Here is an 11,511-nt window from a genome sequence, read left to right as displayed (position 1 = left end):
CACCGGCCTGTGTGTCTGGAAGGAGAGGTTAGTTTGGGCAGAGCACTGGTAGCTTATTTTTGTTTGCCAGCACAGCTGATCCTTAAACCCAAGAGGCTGCCCCCAAATGGTTCCTTCCCTGCTGCGGTCCAGCCTGGGAGCTGCCAGGGCCAGGTGTCTTTCCTGTCACTCATTCAGCGGTCAGATTCCTAGACAAGTGGTTGCACATGGTGGGCTGGTTCTGGGCTTTAGTGGAAACTTATGATTTCTCTGCTTGATGTTTGCAGTTGGTTTCTACTAACTGCTCATCATCTTTTAGGACGATTTTTTTCCCATCCCTATTTTACTCGGGTGTTTTTGTTTAATCATGTGCTTTTTAGTCACCTGTTTACATAATCATGGTTCTTCTTTTAGTCTAACTAGGTAATGAATTACATCAGTAGATCTAATTGTGAACTGTCCTCACATCTGGAGGACAAACGATACCTAAGGAAGCCTCCTCCCCCACTGTTCTAGGGCCTGTCCCTCAGGATAGTCTCCTCTGTGAGAGGAGACCCACTGATTCTTTTTTAAATCAATCAGGAGATAAAAATTCTCAGTCCCCACAGACAGCTCAGGCTACACAGCTCCCCTTAGTCTTTACCGAGCCCCTGCCTGGCGCCCATTCGCCTCTCGGGACCGCGCGGAGGGCACTGCTGTTTAGGAGGCGGCGCCCCTCCTGGAGGGGTGCATAAGCAGAACAGGCGCCCACGTGACTGTGCTAAGCCTCGGCTTCCCCACTGCCGTCCCACCACGAACGGGGTAATGCCTAGCAGTCACGCTGGGTGTTGGGACGCTTGCTCCCAGCCCTGAAATCCTGAGGCTGTCACCACCAGCGGGCACCAGGAGGACAGGACGCTATGTGCTGTGCACAGGTCCCTGGCCCCTCTGGCCTAAGGTCCCTCCTTGGTAAAAGGAGGGGAGGGGGCTGGCTCCTGTATCCTGAAGTCTCTCCCAGCTCGGATGCCCGGGGTCCAGTCCCCGTACCCAGATTGGTGCCGCCCAAACCCTGGGGTGGGCCTGCCTGAGAGTGACACCTTGTCCTGCTGGGTGAAAACAGCCCAGGCATGGGGGCCCAGAGACAGATCACAGAACCAGAATTAAGATAATGTCAAGTTTAATTTGCCAAATATACAAGTTGGACTTGTGGAGCATGTTTTGCCTGGGTGCTACACAGTAAACAGGTTTCTTGAAATGATCCATGGGCAGGGTTAAGAATGGGCCCGGGGCCTGGCCAGAGTCGGGGGTAGGGAGTAGGGTGGGAAGGTCAGGGGGGAAGCCTCAGTCAGAGGGGACTGGCTGGGGATGAGCCATGACCCTCAGAGACCCAGGGCCCTGGCTCCCAGGTGACAGGCCCCCTGATCGGGCGCCCGGGCAACACAGACAGGGGGCCGTCCATCACAAACTTGTCAGCAGCTACTGCGGCTCAACTGCCCCCTGCCCCGCAATCTACCAGACAAATGGAAGCTCTTCTTACCCACCTCCCAGGCACCCCCCAACAAGGGTTCTGAATTCTAAAAACAGCCAAAACATTCAAATGGTTACATATGAAATGCTGTCCTGCATCTTTCTGTCTCAAAGATAGCAGCTGCCCCCTCCCCCCACCCACCATCCCCCCAAACGATTTCTGTGCCAAGATGAAGAGGAGCCGTGGGGGGCTCCCCGCCGCGAGGGGCTGCTGCAGTGGCGCCGGGGCACAGGGTGGGTGAGACACGGCAGGGGTCCTGGCAGCACGGCCCAGTTCCCTGCTATCTCCTCCCACAGGCCGTGCTACTTATTCAGGGAGAGCGACTGCATTCGTTTTCCTGACAAAGCTGCATCATCTTTTGCTGAGGAGCAGGAAGGGAAGGAGTTACAAGACAAAACCACCCCTCCATATACACAGCCCCGCACACCCCCGAATCATAATACAACTGTAGGTCTGAAAGGCCTCAAGACAACATTTTGTGCAACTGGTTCAGCTGGCAGATGAGGAAGAGACCCAAGGAGAAGGGCCCGGCCTGACGCCCTCCCCTGGAAGCCACCGGACCCACGTGTCCAGACGTTCTCGCGGAGTCTGGGTGGCTGCCCCCTGCACAAAAGCCCACCAACACACAATCTACTGAGCGAATGGAAACTCTTCTTAGCCCACCCCCCAGGCACAGCCCTGTAACTCCAACCTCTCCCTGTGGGTTCTGAAGCCTGCAATCAGCAACATTCAAATAGTTACACATGAGGTCCTTTCCTGCTTGAGGTTTGTGAAACGAGCTACTAGTGGGAAGATGAGATTACTGGGTATCTCCAATGTGGTGACAATGCCCTGGGGCAACTGATTTCCCATCTCTAGGCCTAGAAGGCAGGACAGCAAGATCCCAACACACTCATGGCCCCCCACATATGGAGAGAGGAGTGCATGAGGCCAGAAGGTCATGAGTCAAATGCTCCTTTAAAGCAGACCGATTCCCCACAGCCAACCTGGCCTGGAAGAATCCCTACCACCTTTGGCCCCAATGGAAGGAAGGCAGGGGGGAAGAGGGACACCTGGGCCAGATTTCATCTGTGACATCCAGCTGAAATATGAAATGCTGAAATATGAAGAGCTACCCCAAGCAGCTCTCCAGGTTACACAAGACACCAGAGACCTTAGGGGAACCTTCTAGCCTCTAAGGTAGGTGCATCCTGAGGCCTCCCTCAGATGCTGTGGACAGTGCTCTGCTGAGATTCAAACTCACATCTGACTCCGCTGCTGCTGGACCCTCCTAGCATCTTGGGAGGTGGCGGGCAGGAACACCCACCTCCATCTGACAGTGAGAAAGGCAGGCAGACAAGCACGCACGTGCACATACACCCATACCCCACCCCCCACACGGTAGACCCCTACCGAACAGTCTGACCCCATACCACTTCACGACAAGGACGCTGAAGTGCAGGGCTTGGTGGCCTGTCCAGAAGCAGTCAGGCTGCCACACCAGTGGCTCAAGACTTACCTTTCCTCTCTTCTTCTTTCTTCCTGGCAGCCTCCTCCCGCTGTTTCCGGATGATCGCCAGCCGGGCAAGGTCGGCCTTGGCTTGCTCCGTCTTCCCCGCTAAATGCATTTTCATGTAACGCTCTTTTGCTTTCTGCTTCTCGATTTCTTCTCTGTTTGGGTAAAATGGTGTCACAGGGGCCATCTTCCCCACCATTATCAGCTGAGCTGGATGTGGGAGCCAGGATAAAGCCCAAGCACTCAGGCCTGGGCCCTAGCTCCGTGTGCCCCCTCCTTGATGGACACTCAGCAAACAAGCCAGCAGTGGCTGTCACTCTGCAACCTCAGAGGGGGTTTCACTGGTGAGAAAGAAGCTGCCGGAGGGGGAGACTCTTCAGCAGCCTCCAATCACACCCCAAGCTTGCGGGCCTTCCCCACAGGGTTTTCAGAGACCCCCTCAGCTGTCACGGAGTCAGCACAGCAGGTGGATTTAAATCGAGCAACCCAGTCAGGAGAGGAATCAGGGTGGCTTTTCCTAGCAGCTTTCAACCTCCTATAAGGCCCCTGATGTCACCTGGTGGCCATGAAAAGTCAGGCAACAACTTGTTAAAGACCAGCTGTGTGCAGGGCACTGGAGCACTCGGTGTGATCCTTGAGCAGCCTGTGAGGGAGTTCTCTGCAGCTCCATTTTCACCTGGGACTCAGAGAGGACTGGGGCAGCTGGTGGACCTCCCTGCACAGCGCTGGACGGCACAGGCCCCCAGTCCCCTCCCAATCCCTATGGCCACGACATCAGGGATGGATGCAGGCCAAGAAGGGTCAGATCAGGCTGGAAAAGGGAGGTATCCCTGGAGTGGGGTGTCCTGGAGGAAGGGGCTATAGCATAATTTCTGTTTTTCCTGCTATGCTTCCACTGGGGGAAAAAATTCTGTTTTTTGCTTTGTTTTTGGGGGAATATAGGGCCTTTGGGAGAATGAGATGACACAGAAATAAATACCGGAGCCGGAGCGCCCACCCAGCCACTGGGGACCTCAAGAGCCCAGGAAGCAAGGGCAGAGTTGGGGGCCTCAGCCCCTGGCCCAAGTCACAAGGCTCAGAAGCAGAGGTTACCTTTCTCTCCTTGAGAGTTCCTTGGGCCCGTCCAGGTCCAGCTGTGTGACCTTTTTGGTTGTCTGTGCCACCCGGTTGGGGTTCTCAATGTCGATAAGCCCTTCTACACCTTTGCGCTTTTGCTAAGATAGGACAAGAAGCCGGCCGTCGGAGAAGTTTGGCCTGCAGAGCCCCTGAAGGCCACTCCCCATCTCCACAGCCCTCCTGGACTAGGACAAACTCCCGCTCCACCCCCAGGCCACGTGACTCCTGGCCCAGCCTCACGGTGGGAACAGTGCGCAGGGGAGTCTTCACCAGCTGGGGAGGTGCAGGGAGAGCGAGGGCGGGTGACCAGAGTCCATCCTGTGCCCAGTCCCGGCCACCAGGGATCGTTATCCTAGTTTCACAGGTGGCAGAGGCCAACTCACAAGCTCTCAGCACAGAGAGTTACTCCCTCACTTCGAGCTCAGCCTCTGAAAGCAGTTTTCCATGGAACGCCATGTCTGACTGCAACAAGCCATGCATGCTGGATCCCCACAGCAGGGCGGGCCAATCCCTAGCCATCCGGGTGACGGCGGGGAAATGGGACTTAGGAACGAGTCACACAGTCTACAGGTTTGGGGAGGTGGCACAAGAACCTGGAGCTTGCACCTCCCACCTGCCCTGGGGAAGTTCAGAAAGAAGTGAGAGCACAAGTGCTAGACGTAACAGGTTCGATCAAAGTTTCAGGCCCTGTCAACACAGCTTTTCTCTTTAAGAGACCATGGAGACAGCTTCCAAATGCCAGTTAATCTGAGCACTGCACAGAGCTCCAGGCACCTCTACCCAATCGGCTACACGTATACACCTCCACCCGGATACCTGACATCACAAATTTAACTTGTCTGAAACAGAACTGGAGACTCAGCCCTCACACGCCCCGTTCCTCCCAATCCTAAGCACAACCTTGTTTCTCCTTCCCTCAGCAAACCCCGATGAGTCTACCTCTAAGACATGGCTTGAATCTGCCCACTCCTCTCCACTGCCATTGCCACCAGCCTAACGCAGCCACAATTTCTCATCTGGATACCTGCTGCTGTCTCCCGGATTCCACTCTCAACACCCTACAACTCACTCTCGGCAGAGGAGCCAAAACAATCTTTTAAAAGCAAATCTGTGGGCTTCCTTGGTAGCGCAGTGGTTAAGCAACCGCCTGCCAATGCAGGGGACAGGGGTTCGAGCCCTGGTCCAGGAAGATCCCACATGCCGCAGAGCAACTAAGCCTGTGCGCCACAACTACTGAGCCTGTGCTCTAGAGCCCACGAGCCACAACTACTGAGCCTGCGTGCTGCAACTACTGGAGCCCGTGCACCTAGAGCCCATGCTCCACAACAAGAGAAGCCACCGCAATGAAAAGCCCGCGCATCACAACGAAGAGTAGCCCCCGCTCGCCACAACTAGAGAAAGCCTGCACACAGCAACGAAGACCCAACACGGCCAAAAATAAATAAATAAATAAATAAATAAATAAATAAAATTAAAAAAAGAAAAAAGCAAATCTGGTCATCTCTGTCTCCCACTTCAAGGCCTCTGCCAGCTGCCCACTACCTACCACAATGAAACCAAAACCCTTCAACAGCCGCACAGGAGCTGCCCTTGCCAACCTTTCCTCCTTCATTGCTGACCACTCCACTTCGTACCCACCAAGTCACAGCCCCACTAGCCTCTCTGTTCCTTGAACTTGCCCAGGTTGTTCCCACCCCAGGGCCTTTGCCCTTGCTAACCTGGCTGCCTCAACTACTCTGCACAACAGTTTTCACACAGCTGGCTCCACCTTGTTTTTCAGATCTCAGTTTAAAAGTCACCTCCTCAGCACACACTACTCCAAGTACCCTCGATCACGTCTGTCTTATTCATAATACTTCTGGCTGCTTGAAATCATACTGTTCATTCATTCCTTATCGTCTGTACCTCCCTATTACAACGTAAACCCTTAAGAGCAAGGACTCTGCACGTACTACTGGGGCGGGTAATGTTTGCGGAGTGGATGAGTCTAGGTCCCAGGCCCCCCTCAGACTCAGTACCTGGTAATCATCTTCTTCATCCTCGCTCTCATCTGAGTCTAGGGACTTTTTCTCCTTTTTGGGGTCACCTGCAGCCCCATCTCCACCTTCTTCTCCTTGTTCCTCTTCTTCCTGTTTCAGAAATGGACAACGTGAGGTATCGAAAATGCCAAAACAAACCCCCAAGACTGTGATCCAGCCGCCACCACCCCCCGACTGTGGCCCTTGAGAAACCAGGCCCCCAGAAGGCTGGCACCAAGCGTGATCCGGGTCCTACTCTGCCATGCCGGCGCCCAGCGGGGGACCCGCGTCAGAGGCAGCCTGTCCACGAGGCTCCACGGCCTGGAAGCCAGTGCCAGTCCAACCACCACCTCGTACGGCCACAAAAGGCCCGGCTCCTCTTCTCAGCCCAGGTACCTCAGACAACCAGGGTGAGCAGCTCGTCTCCTAGGGTCCAAAGGACGTGGCTGTGGGGCTGGAAAGCACGGTCCTGCTCAGCTTCCCTCCCGCTCTCCCTGCTGCCACGCGGAGCCGCCAAACTGTCCTCGCTGTCCTGGGCAAGCCCCCCTGCTTTCCACTCTCAGGCAGTGGCGGGCCAGCCACTCCAACCTGCCCACACAGAGGCCCGGCTGTGCCGGCTTCCCATGACGACACCCCGGCAGGCCGCTTCCCTCTACCTTTCTTGCCTCCCCGCCAAAAACATCCCTTACAAAAACCATACGACCTTTGCCCCTTAGCACCTGCCCGCACGCTCTCCAAGGTCCTGGTCAGCCTCCGGTCCCTCCACCAGGCCCTCCCCACCACCCCACACCACTCCATCCCCCTCTGATGTGGCTTTCCCCTTCTCCCCGACACTTCACAGCCGTGCCCCTCATCCGGCCTGACTGTGCTCCCTTTGGCCCTTAGCCCGGTGAGGATCTAATGGTGTGGTAGGGACATGGACACCAACGATGGAAACACGTTCTGTTTCCTGACAGTGGGCTGGAAAACGGACTGGGGGAACAGAAGAGAGGGACCGCCTAGGCTTCGACGGGAGGGGGAAGCGTGGGGAGCATCAGTGAGAGTCACGGAGGAGGGGATGCTGAGCAAGGGCCGAAGGAACGAGTGGCACTCTGCCTGCTGGGGGCGTGGGAAGGCAGGGCGTCACGTCACAGCAGGGCTGGCAGCAGTCCTGCACGGCTGGAGCACACAAGTAGGGGTGCTGAGAGCCCGAGCTGCAGACGGGCAGAGCCGGGCGAGGGAGAGAGGAGCAGGAGCAGGAACACAGGACCACGAACAGAGACCCACCAAGGCACCGGCTGCTGAGTGGACAAAGTTCTAACTGATCCAGTCAGAGGATGGCTCTCCTCCTGCCTCTCAGCGGTTGCTCTGGGACTCCCATCTGCTCCCTGCTGCCTGCCCCTCCCATCGAACCTCAGGTGTTAGCTTCTTCTTGAGAATGGGTGGTCCTTGCCTGGCCTCTCCGGGTGCCAAAAGCGCAGGGTGCCGCCCTGGGCTACTGGAGTGGCCCGGACAGGCACGTACTCACCCTGGCCTTCTGCTTTTCAGCCTGGAGCTGTGCGTCGATCTCCTCGGGGCTCGTGTACTGCCTTGCCCGGCCTTTGTGGCCTCCCTTTCTCCCTGCACAAGGATTGGCAGTTTAGGAAGGCGGGAGGGAAGCAGCTTCCTCGACTGCCCTGGGCCCCAGGCTGTGTCCTGCTTGAGGTGCTCTCAGCAGAGGCTGCAGACCTCAGGTACCCCTCACCAAGCACCACCCAAACCTGTACCCTCATGTGTTCAAAGGGACAAAAAAGGCAACACACAATCACCTGATGCAGTACCAAACCGTGTACTGGATGCAGGCTCCCCCAGATAAGACCCGAGGGGAGGATCTGGGGGAGGCTGTACCACATGGAGCGACTGGCTAAATGCCCTGCTCCCTTTATCCAACCACAGCGGACTCAGACGCAGTCATGAGGAACATGTAACTCTCGCCCCTGCTGTCACAACAGTGCTCTTTACTTGCAATGTTCTGTCATAGCTATGGGCTCATTTCATCCCCAGATTAAACCTATGGCACACGATCACGGCTGGTCCCACTTTATAGACAAAGGAGACTTGAGACTAAAGCAGAGTGGGGGAGAGCACAAATGTTGGGGTCCAATCCTTGAGTTCAAATCTCAGCTCTACCACTTAATAGCTCTGTGACTTTGGGCAGGTACTTAACCTCTCAGAGTCTCAGCTTCTTCGTCTGTGTCCCTACCACATAGGGTTGCTGTGAAGATGGATTTGTTAACATATGTAAAGATGTTGGCACAGTGCCCGGCACTGGACAAGCGCTACAAAAATGTTTGCTATGACTCGTACTCTCCTAATATAGTACCTGGTGCGGAAAAAGAAACAAAGCCACTGGTCACATCAGCGATTTACTACAGGTGTCAGGGAATATAATGAGATACTTCACGTTCACCTAAGTGGTATGTATGGTAGAAAGAGAAAACTTAAAACCTAGAAGGGAAAACTTTCTTGTGCTTGGACTAAGAAACACAACAGGCAAACAAAGTTATTTAAAGTTGAAAATAAAACTGACTACCTTCTAAGAGTAAAAAATGTGACTAGCAGTTAAAGTTCATCACAGAGAATCAGTTTTACAGTCTGACCCTCTTGAGCCAAGACACTAGACTGACCCCTGCTGAAGCCATCAGCCAGTTTTACAGAAGGGCGGCACCCCCTCAGCTGGTCCTGGAGGACGCTGCGGTGGCTGTGGCCTGGATCCATTTCCACCTCTCCTGGAAGCTGCAGCCCACCTGGTTTCTCGTGACTCTCTCACTGAGAGCAGAGAATCTGTAAGTAGGCAACCAGAGCTGCTATGGACTCCAGAGACAGTAGCAGAGATACTGGCCTCCCCTGATTTCCTAAACAGCAGCTGCAGAGCCATAATTGGGCTGCTGCAGACCACACCACCCATTTTTAATGACTACCCAGGGTTCCCAGGGGTGTCTCAGTCTATGCTCATCAAAGTCCTACTGTGAGAGATCAAGTTTGCTATCCAAAAAGCCAACATCTTTTCTTGCCCTCTTAATACTCTAAGTAACAGAAACAACTAAAAATCGACTACTATAGGTCCTCATCCCCCACGCTTGGCTATGCGATAATGATCTTAGCTTGGTCTACAGTAACTCTTATCAGAAGCTTTCCATGCCTTTAAAAATGCTTCACAGGAGGTTTCCCTGGTGGCGCAGTGGTTAAGAATCCGCCTGCCAATGCAGGGGACACGGGTTTGAGCCCTGGTCCAGGAAGATCCCACATTCTGTGGAGCAACTAAGCCCGTGCACCACAACTACTGAGCCTGCGCGCTACAACTACTGAAGCCCGCGTGCCTAGAGCCCGTGCTCCGCACCAAGAAGAGCCACCACAATGAGAAGCCCGCGCACCGCAACGAAGAGTAGCCCCCGCTCGCTACGACTAGAGAAAGCCTGCGGACAGCAACAAAGACCCAACGCAACCAAAAATAAATTAAAAAAAAAAAAAAAGCTTCACAGGTTTCATAACAGAAACAAGAGTTGGTCCTTGGCTCTTGGAGAATTTTATACTATTACTTACATCTTCGTGTTCTCTCTCTTTTTTTTAAAAAATATTTATTTATTTATTTGGCCGCGCTGGGTCTTTAGTTTCGGCATGTGGGACCTAGTTCCCTGACCAGGGATCGAACCGGACCCCCTGCATTGGGAACGCAGAGTCTCAGCCACTGGACCAGCAGGGAAGTCCCTTCATGTTCTCTTTTACTTTTCAAGCAAATTAACACAAGCAAGAAATGTAAACCTTATCTGCCCATAAAGCTTTCACAAGCCAAAAAGCCAAGTCGTTTAAACAAGAATCCATATTTAGGATTTTCTAATTGTAACCTCCAACCTTGGCTCAAAGCATCTATTAAGTAGGACTCTTAGAACCAGAATTCTGGAGCCAGAAGGTACCCTTAGTACCCCTCCTTCTGCAGAACAGCAGACTGGGGAACACAGAGGAGACAAGGCTTTTCCTATCAGAATAAACCAGTAGAGAGCTAAGTTTAAAGAGATTCAGCTCTGTAAACCCCAATATCTCTGGTAGTAGAGAGTCAGGAAGTCATTTAGGTTTGTAAAAGCTCCAAGCAGATCTTCCTGTGGGCTGACGCATCTTAACCAACATGACACACAAGCAACCAATATCAACTGAACGTCTGTTCTGCGCCAGGAGCCAGCCAGGCACGGCGAGTGCTCTAGTTTTACGACCCCGACCCAACTCTCCAAGCTAAGGGTTATTTCCAGATGGGGAAAACAGGCTGGAAGAAGTTAAAGAACTTGTTCAAGGCCATAAGGTTAGACAGTGACACAGCTGGGCTTCGGGTCGAGCACTATTGACCTTAAGGGGGAAACGGATGGAGCATGGTCTACAACGTACTGGGAAGCCATGGATCCTTTACGCTCCTGGCCAAGGAACTGGCAAAGTCTAACAACTAACAGTAGTTAATTATTACTGGGCACTTAGCGACTATCCAGCACCGCGATGCGCTCTCCACGTGGGTTACCTAGTTATAACCTCGCGTCAGTATTGTGAGGCAGGTACAATCACAACCCCACCTGCAAGTGAGAAAACTAACACTACGGGAGGTTAAGCGACTGGCTCAAAGGCACACATCGAGCCGCTCGAATAGGGCAGTCAAAGCTAGGTCGGCCAGGCTTAAGAGCATCAAGTTAGGTCGCAAGAGGCAGGCCTGGCTCGCCCAGAACCCAGGAAGACCCAAGTTTTACGCGCGAGGCAGGCGGGTCCGGCGCTGGCGCGCGATGCGGTGACTCAGTCTCCCGCGAGCCTGAAAGTGGGAGGGAACTTCAGACCCCCCAGGCCGGGAGAAGGGCGCCCTAGATCGGCCTTCCGGGTCGCCGAGGACCCAGAGCCTCCGAGTCTCCTCAGACCCCCGAGGGAGTGGCTCGAGGCCACTACGCTCTTCAGTTTCCCCAGCGGGACAATTGGGCTTCGAGGCCCAGGCCTGGCCCTCAGCCCGCGCGGAGGTCCTCCCTCTGCGCCGCTCTCGGAGGCGCCCGCGGGCTGAGTGGACAACGGGAGCCGGACTCGGGCTGCTCCTCGAGGCCCACGGGCCACGCGCGCCTGCCCCTCACCTCCTTTAGGCATCGCGGCTCCGGCGACTGCGGCGGCGGCGCCTCGAACTGACACCGGAACCGGAAATGCCTCGAGCTCGACTTCTTCCGCCCGGCCAGTTCCCAGCCAACCCCGTCCCCACTCAGCCCGCCGACGCCGCCGCCTCCGGCGCCGCCGCCGCGAGGACCGGGGACCTCAGGGAAGCCGGACTGTCCCACGTACTGCCTGAGCCCAGGCTCGCACGCGCGCTGCTGGGCAACAGAACCCTCAGCCCCCGCTCCGGGAGAAGCGCGTAAGCCTGCCAG

General features: G+C 54.9%; 1 protein-coding gene across 2 annotated transcripts; it reads right to left on the bottom strand.

The window, feature by feature from the left end:
* Positions 1 to 1,118: 1,118 nt before the first annotated feature.
* Positions 1,119 to 11,334, bottom strand: PDAP1 (PDGFA associated protein 1). Of its 2 annotated transcripts, none has more exons than XM_059898104.1 (6): positions 11,227 to 11,333; positions 7,623 to 7,714; positions 6,116 to 6,226; positions 4,074 to 4,195; positions 2,985 to 3,136; positions 1,119 to 1,847 (listed from the first exon to the last, which is right to left on the bottom strand). In XM_059898104.1, the coding sequence occupies exons 1-6, from the start codon at positions 11,237 to 11,239 to the stop codon at positions 1,789 to 1,791; spliced, it is 549 nt and encodes a 182-aa protein (XP_059754087.1). In that variant the 5' UTR covers positions 11,240 to 11,333; the 3' UTR covers positions 1,119 to 1,788. The 2 variants fall into 2 exon arrangements, with proteins under 2 accessions (XP_059754087.1, XP_059754086.1); XM_059898103.1 differs by lacking the exon at positions 1,119 to 1,847 and adding an exon at positions 1,858 to 2,798 and having other exon boundaries at positions 11,227 to 11,334.
* Positions 11,335 to 11,511: the final 177 nt, after the last annotated feature.

The sequence above is a fragment of the Balaenoptera ricei genome, chromosome 15 (genome assembly GCF_028023285.1).
Source record: "Balaenoptera ricei isolate mBalRic1 chromosome 15, mBalRic1.hap2, whole genome shotgun sequence".
Classification (NCBI taxonomy): Eukaryota; Metazoa; Chordata; class Mammalia; order Artiodactyla; family Balaenopteridae; genus Balaenoptera; species Balaenoptera ricei.
This window is presented reverse-complemented; position numbering and strand designations above follow the sequence as displayed.